This window comes from Orcinus orca, chromosome 15, assembly GCF_937001465.1.
Source record: "Orcinus orca chromosome 15, mOrcOrc1.1, whole genome shotgun sequence".
Taxonomy (NCBI): domain Eukaryota; kingdom Metazoa; phylum Chordata; class Mammalia; order Artiodactyla; family Delphinidae; genus Orcinus; species Orcinus orca.
Window position 1 is genome coordinate 75,158,273 of NC_064573.1, and position 23,022 is coordinate 75,181,294.

A 23,022-nucleotide genomic window follows, 5' to 3' on the forward strand; every position below is an offset into this window, starting at 1 on the left:
TGAGAAAAGGCACGTCTCTACCCCTTGAATCTGCCACGGGAACAGCAGCAGAGAAAGGGAGTGACTGGGAGCATGAATCCGACTCTGCCACTTGCTCGGGGTTTTATGGCTGTGCAGCCATCTGCCTCATCAGCGGCTGTTCCCCAGGCTTGTGGGGGAAGAAACAAATGAAATCATGAGCACAAAGGCACTTCAGGCCCCGGCAGGGCCCGCTGGTAAGGGCTGTGCAAACATCCGGAGTACTGTCAACAGTCCTCCCCCTAACGGCAGAGAACACGCCCATGAGGGATACTGACAGAGCGACGCCGCTGCTACGGCTGACATCCACGCGGCTAACGGGCGGCCCTGAACCGGAGGTGTTGCCGAACCCCCAAACACATGCACACACGTGGGCAGATCAGCTGAGAAGTGCAACTCTGGCACCACGCTGTGGCCCCTGTTATGTGTGATGCATCGAGGGTGAGGAAAGGGTGGGCGTGCAGAGTGGAGCCGACGCCTCCCCGGACTGCCCTGACCCCAGATCATCCAGCTCGTTGCTTAGGACCTAAGTATAGGGGTCATTCTTGACTCCTGTTTGCATCACGGTCCTCATTAAAGCCATCAGCAGGATTCTGAAAACGCACCCCCCGGCACCGATCTGGCATCCCACTTCCACGGCTGACACCTGGTCCAAGCCACGATCACCTCTGGCCCAGGGGACTGCAAAAACCTCCCTTCGGGTCTCCTCACGAGGTATTTCACAGATGGAAGTCAGATCCCACCACTCCCTCTGCTCAGAACCTCCAGCTGCTGAGGAATAAAACCCAAAGACCTGATGAGCACAGGGCCGAGAACAGCCGAGGCAGTCTTGAAGAACAAAGACACCACAGAGCAAGCTACTACAAAGCCACAGTAATTAAGACAGCACGTATTAGCACAAGGGTAGACAAACAGACCCGTGGAACAGATTAGAGAGTCCAGAAACAGACCCTCGCATACACAGTCACCTGATTTATGACAAAATCAATACTGCAGAGCAGAGGGGAAAGAATGGTCTTTGCAATAAATGATGTTGGACCAACTGAATCTCCATGTGGGGAAAAAAAATGTCCCTTGATCTCTACCTCACGCCGTACACAGAAATCAATTCCAGATGGATTACATACCTACCTGTGAAAGGTCAAAGATTTTAGAGGAAAACATAGGAGACTGTCTTCATGAGCTTGGAGGAGGCAAAGATTTCTCAAATAGCACACAAAAGGTTCTAACCAGGAAGCGAAAAAATGACAGCTTGACAATATTTAAAATTAAGAGACTCGGTTCATCCAAGGACACCACTAAGCTACCCACAGAATGGGAGAGGGAGGGGATGCAATCATATATCCACCAAAGGACTTGAACCCAGAATATATAAAATTATATAAAAAGTAATTAAGAAAATTAATAAGAAAAAAAGACAATCCAATTTTAAAATATGGGCAAAAGACTTGAATAGGCATTCTACAAGAGTATAGCCAAATCATGATAAATGTATGCAAAAGCATTTGATTTCCTTAGCCATCAGGGAAGCACAAATTAATATTACATGATGATGCCATTGTATACTCACCAGACACGCCTAGAAAGAGAAAGACATACACTACCAAGTGCTGGCGAGGACAGGGGGCAACCAGAACACTCATGGAGGAAGGGCAAACTGATACAACTACTTTGGAAACCTGCTTGGCAATATTTACTGAAGCTGAAATACGCACACCCCATGACCCAGCAATTCCACTCCTACAGGTACACCCTATAGAAAAGCATGCACATGGCCACCAACAGACATACATAAGAACGTTCCCAGGAGCATATGTTATTCAAAAAAGACAAAATGCTGCAAACTACACATTCACTGAGTCCAAATGTCCCACTCTGGTGGGGATGCTGATTGATAGTCAGGGAGGCTACGTACACACAGGGGCAAGGAGGCACGTAGGAAATCTCTATACCTTCCTCTCAATTTTGCTGTAAACCTAAAACTGCTTGTAAAAAAAAAACAGTCCTACAACAAAACAAACCAAAAACAACCCCAGCAAAGTCAGAGGAGCAGGGATACCTCTGATGAGAAAAACGAGTCAGAGAGGGGACGCGGTTTGCAGAAAGGAACACAGAAATTCTCTGAGCTGGGACCTTATCTTCAGCAGGGTCAGTGGGGCTATAGCTTTACCTGTAATGTCTGTATGTTTCATAAACAGGGGAAGAAAAAAATACCTTATGTGTGCAATTAAAACTAGAAGACAGAACCAAAACCCCTAGGGCATGCCCCATCTCCCTGCAGGCGCTGCCTGGGTTTAATTTAGTCCAGGGGTCAGCAAACTTTCCCCCATAAAGGGCCAGATAGTATTTTATAAACTTGTGGGTCCTCTGGTCTTTGTCACAACTACCCAGCTCTGCTGCTGCAGCCTAAAAGCAGCCAGGGACAGCAGGACAATGAGTGAGCGCGGCTGGGTCTGATCACAATGAGCGAGCACGGCTGGGTCTGATCAGTGGATGCACTGCCTTCTTCTGAGGGTCGCTCTGCGGGGGTACACCTGGCGGGAGATGAGCGGGGGTGCGGAGGCACCTGGGGACAGCTGCGCCCTCCTTACCCCAGCCCCCTTTCAGAACCTGGCTGAGGGTTTTCTCCGCCACCCCCCACCCCAACCCCCCCTTCTGGAATGGTCCAGGCTGGCTCTTGTGAACTGCCCGAGCCTGTTTTTTGCAGAGCTTCTCCCTAATGAACGGGAAGTGGCCCCGTGCAGGTTACAGGGCTGCGGAGAGCAGGTTACAGGGCTTTGCAGCTTTTGGAAAAGTGCTGCTGACAACCAGGAGTTAAACGGGCAGTGACCCTGCCACTGGTCGGGGGACAAGGGGGGAGCGCGTGAGAGGAACTCGGCAGGCAAGCTGTCTTCAGCCCTTCCTCCACGGTCACGGTCACTGCGAGAGGAAATGAGGAGGAAAGGAGGCCTGGGACGGACGGACGCTGCCCACAAAGTGGGCACAACAGGTGCACCGGGGAAAGGAGATGCAAACCCAGTAATTAAGGCCTCCAGACACCTGTTGTGAGCTCACCCATTCACACCCCTGGCAGGTGGTTCACACCTCTGAGGAAGGGGGGAAAAAGGCTCAGATGAAAAGCTCTCCATCTGTAGCCTGCAGCCGAAGGCCTAGCCTGACAGAGATGGCGGCGTGACCTCCAGGGACAGTACCCCAGGGGTGGGGGTGAGGGGGCTCCAGAGTGAGAAAGAGCTGGCTGTGCCGCTTCAGAGCTGTGTGACCCTGGGCAAACTCCTTAACCTCTCTGTGTCTCACACGCCCTATCTTTATCAGATTCCACAGGGCAAGGCTTTGCACAGTTAAATCTATGTGATCAGCAAACATTTACTGAAAACCATCTACGTACCAGGGGCCTGTGGCCACTGCAGCAAACCAGGCAGCGTGTCTGGGGGTGGGGGGTGAAGGACATGAAACAGCCACATGGATAGCACTCCAAGGGGAGCTGTGAGGTGGGCTGGGTGGAACGGGAATGGGGGCCGCGGGAAAAGAGGACAGGCCAAGCTACCCTGGCTGGGGGGTCGGGAGTGAGCCAGTGGAAGGGTAAGCTGAAGGCCTCATTTTCAACAGCAAGAATTCTAGCTAACTCTGCTTGCCCTGTGCCAGGAACTGTTCCCAAAACCAATCTTTATAACTGCCTGCTGAGGTTATATGTCATTTGGAGGCCTATGCCCATTTTCCAGATGAAGAAACAGAGACACAGAGAGGGTAAGTGACTTGCCCAAGGTCACACAGCTAGGAAGTGGTGGAGGTGGGACATGAACCCAGGAGGGCTGGACCCAAGCTGCATGTCCTTATCTGATTGCACTGTAGACTTAAGCTATACCATAATCATCACCTAAGAAGGATGCCTCTGTGCTGTGGACATTTTTCAAATCGAGGCCAGCCTTTAAGGGGCAGGATCGCTGAATGCGATACATTACTCGGGGCACTTGTAAGTGAAGTCGGAGGAGGGGGAGGGGCCGGAGAGGGGCTGTCTAGTCCCCATATCCGCTGTGACGCTCAGCCAGGAATCATAAACTCTGTGTCTACCAGGCTGGTGGGTAAGGAAGAGTGAAGTGGGCCGGGTGGGAAGCTCAAGAGCAGGTGTGAGCAGCCACTACATACAGCAACAGTCAAGGCCACAGAGGAACCCGGGCCTGATGGACTCAGACCTTTCCATGTTTCTTCCCAGGTCAGAAACCAGGCTTGGATGTGAAACCCCACGCTTTGCAAATATGGGACACCAACTCGTCCCCACCACCCTGTCCCCGACACTGTGTGGGCCCAAGCAAGCCACGCCAGGGGCCGCATCTACCCTGCTAATTTGCAACCTTTGCTATAAGGAGAGAGGCAGTGAGGAGAGAGGCACTGAATCAACGGCAGCACCTGCTTCTCAGGTGAGCCTTTCATTGCCTGGGGAGGGAGGATAAGTGGGCATGACTGTCAATCCCCTCCTGCAGATGAGGAAACTGAGGCTGGCTGACTGCCAAACTATACTCTGCTCCGAATCTGATCTTTCCATTGGTTTGCAGGCAGGACTGGCTGCATAGTCTGCTGGGCCCAGTGTAAAATGAGAATTGAGGGCCCCTTGTTGGAAAATTAAGAATTGCAGGATGGCGACAGGAGAGCATGAAACCAAGTGTGAGGCCTTGCGGGACTATGCAGGTCAGATGTTCACGAGGCTGGCCCTGTCTGGAGAACCTCTTTCTTGGAAGATCACTGCCTTCCAGAAACCAGGTGCCTCAAATCAAGGCTGCCCCAGAGTACAAAAGAAATGGGCAAGCTGAGGGTCCTTCTAGCAATAGCCCCTTGACCTCTCTGTGCCTCAGTTTCCTCATCTAGAAAATGGACACAGCAATAGTTCCACTAGGCTGGGCTGTTCTGAAGATACACTGATACCATGAGTGCCCAGGATGTGGCCAGCTCAGTGTCCGAGGCCTCCTAAGTGCTCGCGGGCACTAGCCACCTGGTTCCCAAGGGGTCTTTGCCATCTCAGGGCCATCACTTGAAATGTGGGTGGGAATGAGACCCTTCCATCAGATGCTTTGGCTCTGCACACACGCGCTTGTGCATCAGGACGGGAGGCCCTGAATGTACAGGCTTCCACTGAGCGAACGGACTGAGGCCCCATGGAAGCGTCCGCGGGTCTGTTCTCTGAACCACATTTCTGCCCTGGGGTCTTTCAAACCCAGCCTTTCAGATGGAGGCGGGAAGAGAATGAAAAAACAGCTTAGGGAGGGTGGGAGGGAGGCGCAAGAGGGAGGGAATATGGGGATATATGTATACATATAGCTGATTCACTTTGTTATACAGCAGAAACTCACACAACGTCGTACAGCAATTATACTCCAATAAAGATGTGAAACATAGGGCTTCCCTGGTGGCGCAGTGGTTGAGAGTCCGCCTGCCGATGTAGGGAACACGGGTTCGTGCCCCGGTCCGGGAAGATCCCACATGCCGCGGAGCGGCTGGGCCCGTGAGCCATGGCCGCTGAGCCTGCGCGTCCGGAGCCTGTGCTCCGCAACGGGAGAGGCCACAACAGTGAGAGGCCGGCGTACCGCAAAAAAAAAAAAAAAAAAAAAAGATGTGAAACAAAAAACAACTGAGCAAAACAACTTAGCACAGGCATGCACGTGCGCACACCTAACCCACAGTCAACCCAGAGAGCAGGGGGATGCCCACTTTACATCTTCTTCTGGAATCGATGCTGACTTAAGGCTGTGGGCACCTGCTGGGTGAGCCGAGGACCATCCCATCCTTGCTCTGGTTGTGGGTTGAGGAGTTGGCTCCCTGCATCCGTGTGTGCCCTGCGCAGTCTGGGGAACCCTGGTTTGTCCTCCACATGTCCTTTCAGGGCTTGAGGAGGAGCAGCTCGGCCTCGCCCTGGGTCTCACATTCCTTACTGACCCTCTCTGCCCCAGAACCTAGCTGCAGGGGGACAGCACTACAGTGGAGGGCGTGGGGAGCTTGGAGGGAGGGAGATAGTTAGGGAAAAGAGGAAAAAAAAAAAAAAAGGATATGCTGCAGAGAACTTCCAAGGAGTCAGCACTACTGCAACACGGGCTCTGTCTAGAGTCAGACCTGCCCTGGGTTCAAAGCCTGGAGCCGCTGGCTTTGTGCTGTTTGATAACCACAGCTAATGCTACGTAACTACCCACTCCACACCAGGTGCTGTACTAAGTGCCCCACATGCATAATCTCACTTAATCCTTTTAACAGCCCCTGAGGCAGCCGCATGGTGAGGGAGCCGGGTGGCAGCCCGAGCCATCTGACAACCCAGTGGGCAGGAATTCGGGCTCTGGAGCTGGTCTCTTCACTGGGCAATGGAGCCGATGACAACCGCTCCGCGGGGCTGTAATCAGGCGAAGCGCTTCAGCCCACAGTGCCTGGCACGGAGGTCGCGCTCAAAAAATCTACTTCACTGATAATGACAAACACTAGCCTCGTTACTGAAATTCGCAGCACACGTCATCACCAGTATTATGGCTACTATTTTATGCCAGGGGAAACTGAGGCCCAGAAAGGGGCAGCAGAGAGAGAACTGCTGTCTCCTAATTCACTGCTGTGTCTACTCTCTGACTCTTCTGAAGGGCGAGCCTCGAACTGTCCCAGAGGACGATCCCGCAGAGGCATGGATCTGCAGGGCCTCTTGGCACCCGTCGGGCTGGGTTTAAGGGGTTGGGGTGTGGTGCAGTGAGGCCCGGGTGGAAGGCTGGTGGCCCCCAGGAAAGGCCCAGGCAAACACTGCCTCGGCTGAGAAACGGCTGCCCCCAGCACTCGGGCCGGGCCCCCAGCGGCTGCGGAGGGCGGGTGAGCTGCTGTACCCCAGCGGGCTGCCTCAAGAACCAGACCATGCCCTCCCACGGCGCTGCACTCATGCCCTCACACCCCGGGTGTGTCACTGTGCGACTGTCACTGTCGCTTTCCTTCCTGGTCCTTCACAAACAGTGAATTCCTTGAGAGAGGAGCCTGTCTCTCCTGAAATGGCTACGTGCCGGGCGCCTAGCACAGTGCCTGGTACAAACGACACACGTGCGGGATGGTGGTTCCACTGAGGGATAACAGCATCCCTCCTCTGCAGCGCTGCTCTGCTGCTTAATAAAAGATGCAGCATAGGAAGGCATGTAGCAGAGCCCAACACACAGTGAGCTGGTGATTTTGATTATGCCTGGTAGGATAACTCCATGAAAACTGCCTGGCAAAATGGACCGGACTGGTTCCCCTAAACCCTGACATCTTCCCCTGGCTCTGACCTTTGCTGGCCACTGGCTTTGTCTGAAACTGGGTCTGTGTGCTTTCCTGGCAGAGCTCGTCTCCCAGAGAAGGTTCACAGCGACCCCTGCTGCCTGCGCTCGGAGCGGCCTCAAACCCCCGGCCAGAACACACAACAAAGCCAGGCTCCAAGCAGGCTCTGGATTTCCAGGGGTTGATGAAAACTACCACCAGAACAATGGCAGGAAGAGACACCACATGTAATGATGTTCGGGGAACACTAATTCCCTGTCTTCTCAAAATAAACATAAAACGTGAGATCAGACAAAGCGCTTTTCCCTTCCCCTTGCGGTCTTTTGTTTCCCTGGATAAGTGTCATCCTCAACAGGCTGCGGAACAAGCGAAACTGTCATTTCGGCAGGATGCTGTTCCCTGATCAACGCGTGCTGCTCAGAGCCAGCCCGTTCTGATCTGGCAGTTCTTAAACTGGACTCTTTAAAAAGCAGGAGCATGGTTGAAACCAGCGGCCGTGCGAGGCTCGGGATACATACCTTCTCGTGACGGCGACCCACTCCTCTTGACTCGTCCCCCCAGATGCTGGGAGATGGAAAACAGCCTCCTGCAGATGGTGACCCCACCTTACCAGGCTGTTACTACCACGCAGGGGACCCTGGGATCATAGATAAGACCCCGCTACTAAGAAATCGACAGGGTCCCTGTCTTTGCATCAGCACTGGGCTAATGTCTGTTAATGAACTGTGCGCCAGTGTATGATTTAGAATGGGGGGGAAGACGACACGGATTTTTAAAGCAGACCCTTCAAGGGGTTCCCCATTCTTTACACCACGGAGTAGGAGCAAAGAGGGTAGACTTCACACAAAGATAATACATACTTTCCAGTCTCCAAAATCTAGGACTTACATTTTGCAACCACAGCTGACCTGGCAAGATGCTAATTGGTAAAATCCTAATCGGGATTTAGCTTTCCTGACCTTCACGCCAGAACTGGACAAATGCAGGTTAAACAAACAAGGTCTAGTACACAGAATCCTGAGTGTTCACCCCTATGCAGGCCGCAGAGCTGCAGGTCCCCAGAATACTCTCAGACTGCAGCCGAGCTTCCGTGATCTGCTTGGTTGGGGCCGATGGCATCTGCCTTAGGTTCTGACAGCTACAAGGGTCTGTTCTCTGTGCCACACAGCACACGCCTGGACAGTGCCCTGGCTTTATAAACGTTTCCCCCTTATGCCCTCTCTCTAAAGACGTTTCATCCAAGGCTTGGTGCTGGGTGATACCTAACTTATCTGAAAAACCCAACAGTGTAATGTACTGGCACAGGGGTTGCAAACTCGTGGCCTGGGTTATAGCCGGCCCTCAGGTAGACGTTGTCCCACACAGTGTTTTTAGAAAGTGAATTAGTTGCCAACTCAAGAATCCAGATTGCCAGTTTCTCTTTCAAAACGCGGCAAGAACTGGTCCTATGACATCTGCGTCCCTGCCCAGCATCACCGCTGGCCCTCCAGTCCGTCAGTTCCCACCCAGTCTGCTCTGCCAGGCTGTTTGCTGCCTGGCCCCCAAGAGATCAGAGTTTTGACTCCTGTGCTGTAGCATCTGCTGGTGGACTGCATTATTTAGGCAGGTGGTCCCCCCTCATTTCAAAGTGGGCTTTCCATAGACAGCAGTGCAGACCAGTGTGCTGCCCAACCCTGGCTGGATACCAGAATCCCCTGGGGCGCTCTGACCCGAATACCAACATCTGGGCTCCACCCCTGATCAACTGAATGCAACTTTCTGGGGGCGGAGCCTGAGCAAAGGTGTATTTATAAAAGTCACCAGGTGATTCAAAGGTGCAGAGAAGGTAGTGGGCCACTGGCTTAAAGCAAAGGATGACTTGGGCGGCAGGATTTCAGGCAGATCATGGGCAGAGCTGGGCGTCAGCCGCCTGGCTCCCTGCCCCTCCTGCAGGTCGGTGGTGGGGATGAAGAAGACTGACTGCCCTGTTTGGACATGTTTCTGCCCGGCGGTCTGGAGAGCAACGTCTGAGATTAAGGGAGATACATCAAAGGCAGCCAGAAGATGACCTCTGAGAGGCCACCGCGCTGGCCTTCGGCAGACCATCGAGGACCCGAAGGCTCAGCAGCTCCCCCCGACACGACGGCCCCGCGGACCGGACTAGCGCCTCTCACCTGAAGAGCTCGCGGATCTCACGGCTGTCAGCCTGGAAGGGGATGTTCCGCACCAGGATCTTGGAGGTTGTCTGCTTTCTGAGCTCCTGTTTCTTCCGAGCGGACGTCAGGGCTGGCCTGGAGGGTTGGCGGAAAGCCTTCAGGTTATTCGGGGCCTCAGCAGCTGCTGCCCTCTGCTGACTCCACCGGCCCCTCCCCCCACCAGCACTGACGCTCCTGTCCTCTGTTCAGGTGAGGGACTCGAGGACTCTGCGTGGACGTGGCTGAGAGGAAAGGGGAAGGAGGCGGGCTCCCCTGGGTGGCACGCAGCCTAATTATCTTCTCCCCCCAGCAGCCGTGGATGTCCAGTCGGCACATCCTACCCTGGGGTGTCTGCTGCCCTTCATCTGAGACACTCAGGGACTAGCAGGGACTTGAGGAAAGAACTCCGATGGGGGGGTGGGGGCAGCCTCTCCCTAAACCCAGTCTCCTCTGTCTCTTTCTTTGCAGGTGCCCAGAAAGACGCTGGCTGGTCCCAAGGTCTTGTTGGAGACATTTCCTCACGAACCCGAAGTGCAGAATCCAGGGGCCTGGAGCAGTTTCTAACCATGGAGGTGGGTCAGGGCTGTGAGACGGAACTCTCTCCACCTGAGGTTCAAGGCCATCCCGAACCTGTCCCCCTGCTCTTCCAGGGAAACCCTCCACTCCACGGACGCAGGGGAGGGTCACGAGCACAGCCATGAGTTGACAATCTGGGTGTGAATGCCCCGTTGGCCACTAAGGATCTGTGTGATCTTGGACAAGTTATTACTTGGCCTCTCAACTGTAAAACAGGCCTAATAATAGTGCCAACCTCATCGGATTGTTTGAGGATTTAATGAAGGACACGTCAAAACACCCTGCACTGTGCCTAGCACAGGGTAAGCGTTCCATAAACGGTAGCTGTGATTATGAGGACGGTTACGACTCACTTCCTTTAAGTCTGCTCCGGGTCACCTCCTCCCTAACTGTCTCCACTAAAATAGCAGCCCACTCCCACTCCCAGCCCGGTCGATGTTCCTGGCACTCATCACTGTCCAAGAGCACATTACATATTCAGTCATGTTTCTCTTCACGGTCTGTCCTCTAGGGCTACGCTGTCCAACACGGCAGCCACCAGCTGCACGTGGCTAACAGTTAAATCGATATTAAAATGACACAAAATTAAAAATTCAACTCCTCGGTTGCTGGGCTAGCCAGCCTCCAAGATGGTTCCCAATGGTCTCTGCCGCTTGCTTTCATGCCCCTTGTGTACTCCTCTCCTGCTCTGAGCCTAGGTCATAAAAGACGCTGCCGCTTCCTCCCTACTCGCTCTGGGGGAAACCAGCTGCCAGGCTGTAAGGACACTTGTGCAAGCCTAGGGAGAGGCCAACATGGTGAGGAACTGTGGCCTCCTGCCAACAGCCATGTGAATGTGCCATTTTGCAAGTGAAGCCACCAACCCCAGGGGAGTCTTCAGATGAGACTGCAGCCCCGGCCAACGTCTTGACTGCAACCTCATAAGAGATGCCAAGACGGAACTTCCCAGCTAAGCTGCTCCTGAATTCCTGACCCTCAGGAACTGTGAGATAATAAACGTCTGCTGTTTTAAGCTGTTAAGTTTTGGGATACTTGGTTATGTAGCGATAGATAATTAACACAGTGGTAGTTGCCACGTTTCAAGAGCTCAAATGCCATGTGTGGCAAGTGACTACCACGCTGGGCAGTGCAGATGTAGAACATTATAGGATGTTTTCATCATCGCAGAAACTTCTATCAAATAGCACTGCCCTAGAATGTAAACCCCATGAGGAATCTCCCTCCCCAGCTCCTGGGAAGAGTGTCTGGTGCCCAGGAGGCTTTCTGTAATTTTTTGTTGAATAAAAGACAGACTAAATGAACACTGCCTAGGAACTGAGAGCCTGCAAGGTGACTTCAGCCTGACTCCCTGGAGTCAGGGGACTGAGAAGAGAAACGGGCGCCACTGGCTGAGTGACCACGTGCTGGCCATGTGCTAGACGCTTCATGCACAACCTCCAGTTTCCACATTTTACTTTACAGGCAAAATCACTCGCCCAAGGTCACACAGCCTCTGGATTAGACCCAAAGCTGCAGGGCACAAAGCTTGGACCCCCCCCACTCTTAATTCATGGCTCAAGAACCCCCGTTAGCTTCTGGGGGCTCCCACACCAAGCCTTCTTCTGGCTAAGGATGCTCAGCATGGGATGGGTGGACACCACCAGAGGTGGCCGAGGCTGGCTTCACAGGGAGCATTAAAAAACAGAGAGAGAAGGAAGAGATAGCGGCAGCTTCAGGTCAGCTCACTGGCGGCTAATCTGCTCAACGACCACAACAAATGACCGACTTTCTGAAAACCATCAAATAAATATCTTAAACCAGCCCAAGGATTGTTAGAGGCAGTCACTTCATCACCTGAGGCGGACAGATGGGATTGACAATGACAACAATGATAACGGCTGACCCCAGGTACGCGTTACATGCCGGGCACTGTTCAAAGCACCTCCAGTGTATTAGTTCAGTTAGGACTTGCAAGGGTGAGGATGTAGGGGCAAAACTAAAACTCCCAAGAGACCTCCACTACTTTAGGAAACTGGTCATTGGATCCAGTGGTCTGTCTCCATCTCTAACATCTACTGAATCTCTTTCAAATTAAGCGGAGGCCGTCTCTGGGCACCGCTGTCCAGCTCCAAGAAAGAGAGTCCCATAATGCGAGGCGTCTAGGTTTTCTCACTGCCTCTGGTTCGTCCAAGGCTCCAGCAACTTGCAAGTCTCCCTGGGTTTATTTATAGGGCCAAGGTAAGTGGGTTTTGCTTGCTTCTCCCGCCTGTGTTCCTTTTGTTATAAGAGATGTGTACTAACACGTTTACTCCGGGGACTGGCATGGTCCCAGTTTACCAGGGAAATGGGTATCGGAGCTGGCATGCGGGACACCTCCTTTATTAGGAAGGGGTCCCAGGGTGAGGGGGGTTGGGTCGGGGAGGATGTTCAAAGACCATGAGACACCCTCCAGGGCACCGGCACCAACACAAAAGGGACGGACTCAATCCAAGGAAGAGGGGGCAGGGGAGACTCACTTGGTGGCTCGTTCTGAGATCCTGACTTCCAGCTTGTGGCCGTCCACGACGTGACCCTGAGAGATGAGACAACACAGCCTGTCCCTCTGTCCTCTTAGAAGCACTCACCCGTAGCCCTGTCCTTCACCGGAGTGGGCTTCGGCTGAGTGAGGGGAGAGAGAACTTCGAGGGGGGCACTGACTATTCCCAGGAGACAAGCCCGCTGGAGTCAAGGACAGAGAAGGGCTTTTCCTGGAAGTGGTTCCCGCTGAGCCCGGGCAGCAGCTGGTGGTTATGGAGACCCAGCCCTCCAAGTCCTCTGGAGCCACGAGTGGGCCTTGACCTTTAAGCCATTCAAGGGGCACAGAATTTTCCATTGTTTATAAGCATTTTCAGGCAAAGTAAGCCCCTTTGGTCTGGCTTGCAGAGAGAGTTTGGTTTGGATTGTATGCCGTTAAAAAAAAAATTCTAAATCACAGCAGAGCTGCATCTAAAGCTAGGCTCTTAACATGGGTCCCTTAAGGCAAAACTGGTGTATTAGCAAAACTACCCTTGAAAATCCTTTAAAGTCGCCCATAAAATACAGCACACGTAGCTTCGTATAAACAGCTCTTTGCGGCAATATGCCCGTATGTAGCACACAGCGAGGCACAGAACATAACTCTAATGTGTGCAAGGTAGACTCTGACAGGCTCCTGAATTACATGGAAGAGAAAGAGACCGCTGGGCGTGCAGAGCTGAAATCCAGTTAAATGAGTACACAGCATCTAATGACAGAGTTGGATTTCTAGTGTCTCTTGAAAAAACAACAAACAAAACAAAAAACCAGAGAAGATCTGGTATGGCTGGGGCCCTCCTGCCCATCAGGCAGTACCTGGCTGAGGCCAAGAAGTGGCTGCCCCGGTAGAAGGGGCGCAGGTGCCCAGGCTCTGTTCTGGGTGGTGCTGGCCCCGTCGCTAGTTTACAGCTAGTGGCCCCATGGGCACGTGAGGTGGAGAGCAGAGAGACTTTCCAAGTGAGAGCAGAGGCCCCAGAGGCCATCCCTCCCCACCACCGCACCCAAACCCAATTCAGCCCTCCCTGGAGTTGCTTTGGGCCAAGGGGAGGGTCATCAAAATTCTACAAAAACGATCATATTGGCTAAGTGCCCAGTTACATTTCCTATAATCCCCAAGGCCTTTCGCTTGACTAGCAGGCTCTACTGGGACAGACTCCATCACCTGGAGGGTCCCTATAAAGCCAGGCTTCACAGGGAGGTGGGCCGGTATGGGTGCCCTTTTCACCCAGTATCCAGCCCAGCTGTGCAGGCCCAAGCACACGTCTCAGAGAGAATGGGAGCTGGGAGGGCGTGCGGCTTGCTACGCGCTCGCTTGTCAACTTGGCCCTGGTCAACTCCATCTTATGTTGCCGCTGCCTGGATGGCCTATACAGACACGTGACATTCTGAATAGGGTTTAAAAGGGATCCTGGACCCCCTGGAGCAAGTGGGCCTCCAGAAAGAAAGAGGCTCGTGAGAAAGCACTGTTCCTTGTCCCCTTCCTGCCACCGAAGGGCCTGGGGACATGGGCTGTCAGGGAAGGTGCTGAGGACACTGTCTTTTTCTTTGGCGGTACACGGGCCCCTCACTGTTGTGGCCTCTCCCGTTGTGGAGCACAGGCTCCGGACGCGCAGGCCCAGCGGCCATGGCTCACGGGCCCAGCCGCTCCGCCGCATGTGGGATCTTCCCGGACCGGGGCACGAACCCGTGTCCCCTGCATCGGCAGGCGGACTCTCAACCACTGTGCCACCAGGGAAGCCCTGAGGACACTGTCTTAAGCTGAGGCCTGGCCCACTTTGGGGCTCTGTTCTGCTCCCTGTAACCTCAGCTCCCTTCCTGCCATCCAGGGCCCTGATCTGTCCCTGCACTTCGACCCAGCAGGAGGGCATCGCTCCTTTCTCAGCAGGACATAAGTCTGTGTCCCAAACACCTCTGCGTTCAGCCCCCTTCTCCCCATTGTCACTGCGTCCACCCTGACCTGTGCCTGGAGGACTCAACGGTCTCCAACCTGCCCTCCTATGATGCACCCTCCACACAGCAGCTGGAGACATTGTTCTGCAGCAGAAATCAGATCCTTCCCCAAAGTGCTCCAAGCCCTCTGATGGGATCGCACTGCCTCTATGTTGAATTCCACAGTCCATAAAAGGTCTGCAAGATCCAGCTCCACATACCTCCCACCCTGTACCCTGTCCCTGCCACACTGGCCTCTTTCTGCTCCTCAGACATAGTAAGTTCACTCCTGCCTCAGAGTCCCTGCCCCAGGCCCTTTGCACATGCTGTTCCGAGATCTCTGTGTAGCTGACTCCTTCTTGTCAATTAGGTGTCAGCTCAACTGTCACGTCTTCAGAGAGGGCCTCTCCTGACCATGCGATCTAAAGCAGCCTTCCCCTCACCACAGTGTCTGCTTTATCTGCACCCGAGCACTTCTCATGACCTGGTCGTGGCGTGTTTCTTCAGAGGTCTGCTTCACCCAGCTCCCTGAGGTCTGGCACAAACCAGGCTCTTGATCAAGAGTTCCAGACTGAAGGAATGCCTTGTAGTGACTGTGGGGGGCTGAGGAAGTTCAAGGCCATGGGCCACAGTCCCTAGGGAACTGGAGAAAGCAACGGGCCTGGGAAGATGTGGGCTGCTCGGCATTCCCACTCAATTTCCGAAGACTGACGGGATACCGCACCACCTGCCTTGTGCCCCGTGGACCTCGGCTGAGAACGCCCACTTACCTGGAGCTGCTTGAGAGCTTTCTGGGCCTGCTCCGGTTTCCTGTATTCCACGAATCCAAACCCCATGGACAGCAGCGCGCCTGAGAGAGAGAGAGGTGGGAATCGTACGGGGGCGCCAGGCAGGGAGGAAAACAAAGAAGGTGCACCAGACCAAGTTCAAGGGCTCCAAGGGGCCCCTGGACGGCCCCTCGACATTCTCATTTCTTCGTGCCCCTCTTTGTTCCCCAAGATCCCAGCTCCCGGCTTGCCATTTATTACCAGTCGTCTTGAAGAATCAGCCAACGAGGTTATACAGCCGCCACCTGAGGCCCAGTTGACTATTAATTAACAGATGATCGACGTGATAATTAACTTCATAATAGAATTCCGCCTTTGGGAGGGAGGGGTGACCATCGCCACGACAAGCGGCGAAAGCTCTACCCGGGCAGTCCCCTGCTTCCATACATAATGCATAATACGAACACATGCATCAAAGTCAAGCACGCCAAAGGCTTACTCTTTACAAAGTATTTCTGACCACCCGGTTACACCTGGTTCCTGGGTTTCAGACATAAGGCTAGGACAGGGAGGTTGTGACCACCTCGTTAGAACTCCTCTGGTTCCCTATTGCTGGGTCGTGAGTAGCAAGAGTTCAGATAGCCAGGGGTGTCTCCAAAATTTATAGAGAACTTTGCTTCCTGAGTGTAAATATGCATAACTGGGGGCACACAAGAGTAGGGTCTCTAACCACACCTTGCTCTTTGACACAGAAGTGGCGCATGCCTCCGCGCCGCGGGTCACGCTGATTTACTAACTTTACTCTCTATTGCTTCACAGCTGACCTCAGAGGGTCGGCTCAAGGCTGATGGGCCCGAACGAGGCTCAGGGTTCACCACTGTTGACCCAGCAGTCCTCATCTTTGTCTGTACTGTTTGTGAGGCTGTGCCCCTGCTTGTTTGCATTTCTACTCACAACTACGTGTTATAAAACGAGGGCCCAAAGCAGGAAGAAATTCCACAAACAGCCCAGACATGGTTCTGCGGGCGACACGAAGGAGGTTCAGAAAGAACTGATGGCTGATGGGTAGCGCCACCCCGTGGTGACTTTCAGTATTTGTTTTCCAGTGGATACGTGAAAACACTGTTCTGAGGGCCAAGGCTGGAGGGTCTGTGCCCGTAGGATATTTAAAAAGCTCATTAAGATGGTGTTAAAGGCAACTACAGAGAGTCAAGTTCATTGTCGATTCACTGACGCTGTGCAGATCCATTCTGCCCTTCTGCCCTGGAACGCTGATGTCCATAGAGACCACGACTTGGGCTCCCCGGCCTTCTGGTTTCCTGTTCGGTTTACCCAATGGAAAGCTCCGATTTGACATAGGCGGGTGGAGGAGGTAGAGCTAGGGCCCCCGTTCTTTCCACTCACCCCATCGCCTCCCCGCTTTGGCGTGGTTCTGGCAGCGCCGGTGTCCAACCCACACCCTTGGCTCTGCTGGTGGCCCTTCTGTGGCTCTGGTCACACCACTCCCTCCCCACGGCCTCTGGGCTCTGCAGGGGAGGGGCGTTCTCCCACAGGATCCACTGCCTCGACATTCCCGTGGGTCCCCTCAGCCCAGCCCAGACCTGGGCACTCAGCCCCTTCACTACGAACATCTCCTTGACAACCGCAGCTGAGCGTGCTTTCTGGCTCCTGCTGAGACCCTCGCTGAGAACAGGCACCATCTAGATTCCCCCCAAGCTGTGACGGATGAGCCCAGAGAGTAGGGCTCTCAAATACAGGCTCTTAAAAAAGACAGGGTAGCTTTCAAGAGCTGCTCACGACACTGAAAGATCAGACAACTGTTCTAAAGCACGCGCACGCTGAAGAGCGCTCCCGAGGGCTGAGGGGCCGGCTCCACAGAGCGTCTGACTGCAGAGAGGGGCACGGTGACACTACAGCCTGCAGGGACAGCCCTGGATGGAGCTGGCGACCCCTCTGCCAGCCTGTCTCACCCCCAGACTTCAGGGGTCACCTCTTTTCCTGAACTCCATCCCCAGACCCCCCCAAACTGAGCCTTCATGTCGTTCACTCGGTGCTTAGCTGCCTTTCCCTGTAGCCCAAACTACATCTGCGGTTCCTGGTGAACAGGGATGTTATGGTTTGAACTGTGCCCAGCTCCCCAGTGTGTGTTAAAGTCCTAACCCTCACATCTCAGAATGTGACCGTATTTGGAAATAGATCCTTTACAGAGGTAATCACGGCAAAAATGAGGTCCCGACGCTAAGTGCTAATCCAATATGATCGGTATCCTTATAAAAAAGAAAAGGGGCGGGCTTCCCTGGTGGCGCAGTGGTTGAGAGTCTGCCTGCCGATGCAGGGGACACAGGTTCGTGCCCCGGTCCGGGAAGATCCCACGTGCCGCGGAGTGGCTGGGCCCGTGAGCCATGGCCGCTGAGCCTGTGCGTCCGGAGCCTGTGCTCCGCAGGGGGAGAGGCCGCAACAGTGAGAGGCCCACGTACCGCAAAAAAAAAAAAAAAAAAGGGGTGGTGGTGAACTCTGAACACAGGACAGGTGCACACAGGAGAATGCCACGTGAACATGAAGACAATCACTTATAAGCCAAGGAGAGAGGCTGGAACAGATCCTTCCCTCACAAGCACTCAGAACGAGCCAACCCTGCCCACACCTTGATCCTGGACTTCTGGCTCCCAGAACTGTGGGGTAATAAACTTCTGTGGTGGAAGCCACCTGGTTTGTGGTGCTTTATTATGGCACCCCTAGCAAACTAATACAAGGAACTCCCCAAATTCTATGCCCCCGTCTGATTCAGCCCCTCCAAGGCTCCTCCGCCTGGCAGCAAGCCCTTCTGTGACCTGGAATCAGCCCACCTTTCTAGGCGCGTCTTCTGCCTCTTCAATACACTCCTGACCTGCTACTGCGCCCTCTCCCGCCTCCGCCACCCACCCCCGCCCCCACCAGCTGACTGCTCTGCCTCCCTACCCTCCAGGTCGCGGTCTGACGTGGAGACCCCTGGCCTGGGCTCCTGTCCAGCCAGGGCCCCCTCTACCAGACCCCTTGTTGCTGTGTGCTGTAACCACTAGCTCCTTAGTCTCTCAGGACACAGCCACGGGACAGCCCACGTGGCATGCCTACAAATCCCGGCAAATTGAAGGGATGGGGAGCGCACAGCTGTGAGAAAGCCAGGAGCAATGGCCCCTCTATCACCTGCAGGAAGCCAGGGCCGGAGGAGGAACAGAGAGACGCCAAGGGACTCGTGGCAACGCCTGAGGCTGACAGGAGAGATGAGGGTGGGGTCTGCGTGGCCCAGGCACCCAGGGGCCAGTGAGGTGCGTGGCTGGTGACTCAGTGGAGTGTTCTGGATGTTCTACATCTGGGTCACTTCTCTTGGAAGGGAAGAGGGAAAGCCCGAGACGGGTCTGTTCTCGCTCTCCCCTGGAGATTTCCAGAGCACAGAGATGCTGGGAGCAGGGAGAGGCTTCTGCCACCGAACAGTGTCAACCCTGCCAGCCCTCTAATCGCACTGCCCTGAAAACACCCGACAGTCCGGGGTGGCAAAGGGTCTAGATTCAGAAGAATCTGACATGCATGGCTGCTCCCACTGGAAACCAGGAGTCTCCAGGGACCCAGAAAGGAGGACCATTTTAGACGAGCCAAGCGAGAGAGCGTGGGGCTGCCAATGCTTCAGAATGAAAGAAGACCCTCAGAATAAGCAAGAGAGAGGTACCCTTACCCCTACCCAGAGCGACACTGTTTCTTTCAGAATCGTTCCTTTCTGAGATCTCCTGTGAAATACCTGCTTTGTTCTTCTTCTTGGAAATGGAGCAGCTCTTCACCACACCCACTTTGGAAAACACCTGGAAGAGAATGTCGACAGGTATTATCAGAATTTCTGTGCTAATCCCGCAACCTGGTGTAGGCGTGTCTCGAAAGACAGAGGGGACCAGGCAACTGCAGGCATGGAGAGGGCGAGAGTAAGAGAAGAGGTAACCCCTGGATGCGCTTCCGTGGCCGGGCCCTGGCCCGAGCCCTCTGCCTGCATGAACTCATCCAGCCCTTGCAGTGATTCTAGTGGGTAGTAGGTGTTACTACCCACGTTTTGCAGATGACGAAACTGAGGCTCCAAGGGGTTAGAGACGCACCCAGCGTCACAGCTGGGAAGCCCCGGAGCTGATAGTTGGATCCAGGCGCCAGAGCCCAGGTTCTAAACGCCGTGCAGGTGGGGGTCCTGGTCAGACACTAGGCTCCCCAAATTTGCCCTAATATCATCTCGGGGGTCCCAAAAATGTCTGGAGGCACTGGATCATGGCCTACTTTAAGTAGCTTGAACGCTCCCTTAGGGTTCCCCGTTAAGGGCCGCTGGGCTGGGTCCTGGCTCCCAGTGTCCAAGAAGGACCTGGGACACTCAACAGTCCAAGGAATCACCGAGGGCCATGCAGTGGGGAAGCTGGGCCTACGCTTAGAAGCTTGGAGTCCACTGACCCCAGTCCTGACCCTCTCACTGCCCCTGCACCTAACGCCAACTAATGTTTAAAACTTTCAAAAATCACATTCTGCTCTATTTTTCCCTTTACTTTTTTTTGTCTCTCTTGCTAGAATTTGAGAACTGACCAGTGCGAATTCCTGTCCTTCTGGTTCACTGCGGTGTCTTCCCCAGCACACACAGGGCCCAGGGAGAGGCAGGTGCGGGTCACTGTTCACCGACTGAGTGAAGGGGAAGCAGAGGGGAGGGGGGATCCTGACCAGCAAACACGAACCGCACGCAGCTGACATTCACTGACTCTCTTATTCCGACTGTCAAACACTTTACTTGAATTATTTCATTCATTCTAATCAGATCTTCCAAACAGCTCCGCAGAAGATTCTATTAACACCCCCTTTTTACAAATGGGGAAACTGAGGCACAGAAAGGCCAAAGGACCAGCCCAGGGTCACACTGTTAGTAAGGAGTGAGGCTGGGACCCAAGTCCAGGCAGACTGACCCTTAAGCACAACTCTCCACTCAGGATGCTGTTAACAGGAGCCCTGTGAGCTGGACGCTGCTCCCCACAGTGCCTCGAATGGGCTGTGTGACCCTAGGTCAGTGAACTGACCTCTCTGAACCTCAGTCTCCACATCTGTAATATGAAGAACCTGGACTAGATCATTTTGGCTGTACCTTCCAGCTCCAGAGTTCTTTAATTCCAAGGATGCTCTTAGGCTGAAGCTTGGGCACATCTTCCAGGAAAAAAATGGTTCCCGTTGACGACATCCCCATACCAGATACAGGGGGGCCAGCACAGCCGAAATAAAAAACAAACCCTCCACAAGCTGGTTTGACCTCTTCAAAGCTATCTAGCCTTTGGACACTACTAGCGTGTGCCTGTTTGTAAAAGTAAACTCAAACCAGACCAAAATGGATTCGGGAAGTAGTCCAGGAAAAGTCCAAGAGTGGGTTTCCCACTGCCCCAGAGGGTGAACCTCTGCACTTAAAATGCTGCTGCTTTTGCCAGGCACCTCTGCTGCCGTGTTGGCTTTTCTAACTGGCAAGTGACAGTCACATTGGAGATTTAGCCAGAGGGTCCCAGCGTGCAGGCTCTGATCTCCTGCTTCACCTTGACACCCTGGGCTTTCCCGCCCAATGCAGGCTGGACTCCTTTCCACCCATCCACCACCTTCCTGCCTCTAGGACTCAGTGGACCCCGTCTCCCCTCCTGAATCCAGCTCTAGGATTTCAGAGCTCAAAAGAATTTGCAGAAACCAATCAGCTCAATCCTCACGGCCTTCTTCCTTTTCAGAACCAGTTCATGGCAGTCAGGCTGCTAGTCACCAATTCATGCATTAAAAAAAAAAAAAGGCATCGAGCATTTATTCTGTGCCAAACCCAGTTCACAGAAGCGGAGACTCTCCCCGTGGACAGTTCTCAGTCCAGTGGGGGAGCTCGCAGACCCCAGTCCTTTGGCACTAGAATTCCCACTTCCAGATCTCTGGCCCAATTCCTTCTAGAAGCCCCCCAGTGCCTATCATTTGGCATTTTCCCAATGCGCACTTGGAGTTCCCCATCCCTTTCCCCTCCACCCCCTTCCTATGAATGCAAAACTCTCAGCCCATCAGGGACTCCAGGCAGGACTGCCCCTCCTCCAGATTCGCTCAGTGCTGTGTCTTCTGCGTGTTCCCACCAGGCCAGGAGGGTGTGCTGGCGTTTACTTTTGGGTGGTTACCCTCGCAGACACCATCTGCGGAGGGGCTTTGTTTTCTGACTACAGCTCTCACACCGCATCCCAACAGGTCCCCTTCAAGTGCATGCAGGCGCCCCTGCCAGCCCCCAGACTGGTCTGGTCAGGGCTCCGATCTCCGGGTGAGATGTCTACTGGACAGCTCGGTGGACGTGTCAATGCGGTAGCTGTTGGCTGTTAATCTACACGCTGCCACGAGTCACTCGTCCAGGCAGGATAAACACAGTGACCACATCAGCAGACTGGGTCTCCCGCCCCGCCCACCCCCGCCCGCTCCCTCCGGGCCGAGTGGTCACTCACCCCCTTCAGCGTCTCCTCGGTCGTGTCGAAGTGGAGATTTTTGATAAACAGCGTGCACCCGGGAAGGCTCTCCTCATTCTCTTCCTCCTCCACCTCTGCTGAAGTGTCGTGTGCTGCTCCCTCTGTCAGCTTTTCACCTTCTGGGGTCTCGCCGTCTGCATGGGCCCCCCCCGCACCCCGCCACCAAAACAAATCTGTTAAATGATGCCTTATCTGCCTAAGCCCCGGGACCTAAAGCACAGAACCTGCCAGACCCAGGGGGTTGTGTCTCTGAGTGGGCAGCGTCAGGAAGGGACGGCTTGTGCTGGGTTTTAGCAACTGCTGGGGGGTGGGCTGAGGGAGGGGAGAGACCGCCATGCTTCCTGACTCTGTTTTAAAGAGAAAAGAGTGTGAAGCACAGACCAAAACCCGGGAGCCCTAACTTAGACTGACCCGCATTATATCACCCATATAATCTGAACCTCAAAATAAATTACTGTGAGCTGCAAATGTAAGCGACGTGGTCTTTTTCCTCAAAAACCAGCATTTGGCGAACTTTCAAAATAAAACGCAACTTAAAACTGCAAAAATTACAGAATGGGAGCAAAACTCAGAACGTCCTAAATACCCCTTGAACCTAAGGGATGTTACGTTCATTTAAAATCCCCAATATACATAACTTCAGGAAGCATACACATGAGAGTATGTTTTCATCTACACAAAATATATTCAATTCAGAGCTACACATAACAGCAAAAAACTGAAAAAAAGACAAAACCCCACTATATTCATAAACAAGAGATCTGGAGAGTTATACTGCCACCAAAGGCTACACTAATACGTAAAGATGACGTTTCAGAAGAATGTTTAAAGACGTGGAACAATGCTCGTGACAGAAAAATTAAGAGAAAAATGAAGGTGCAAAACAACATACGACGTGACCCCAATCACGTTCCGTATCCAGAGCTTACGAGACGCATACGCAAGAAGAGAAAATAACGCACTCCCGGTTATTTCTGGAGACTGTGATTACGAAGCGCTCCATCCTGTCACTCCCACCCCTGTGACACGCCTACTCTGAAGGAACAGCATTGCAGGAGGAGGGAAGGGCAAGCGTGAGGCTGTGAGTTAGCAGGGCGGGCGTGTGGCTGCGGCTCAGGATGGAGCCCTGGTGGAGAACGTGGATGTCACCCGAGGGTGCCGGAAGCCTCACGAGGTTGGAGGTGGCGTCGTGACCTCTTGAGAAGTTCCGCTGCTGGAAAAATGTGTTCCGTTTGGGTCAACCTCCCCAGT

At 53.7% G+C, this 23,022-nt stretch overlaps 1 protein-coding gene across 3 annotated transcripts in view; it reads right to left on the bottom strand.

Annotated features, from left to right (window-relative positions):
- Positions 1-23,022, bottom strand: part of RBM19 (RNA binding motif protein 19) — a 127,942-nt gene that overhangs the window by 75,337 nt on the left and 29,583 nt on the right. For all 3 annotated transcript variants that reach the window (XM_033408747.2, XM_033408751.2, XM_049697605.1), the window contains exons 17-21: positions 21,751-21,905; positions 19,032-19,092; positions 15,263-15,342; positions 12,527-12,582; positions 9,435-9,551 (exon numbers count right to left, since the gene is read on the bottom strand). In XM_033408747.2, coding sequence (XP_033264638.1) covers positions 9,435-9,551; positions 12,527-12,582; positions 15,263-15,342; positions 19,032-19,092; positions 21,751-21,905 — 469 coding nt within the window. The remainder of the gene's footprint in view (positions 1-9,434; positions 9,552-12,526; positions 12,583-15,262; positions 15,343-19,031; positions 19,093-21,750; positions 21,906-23,022) is intronic.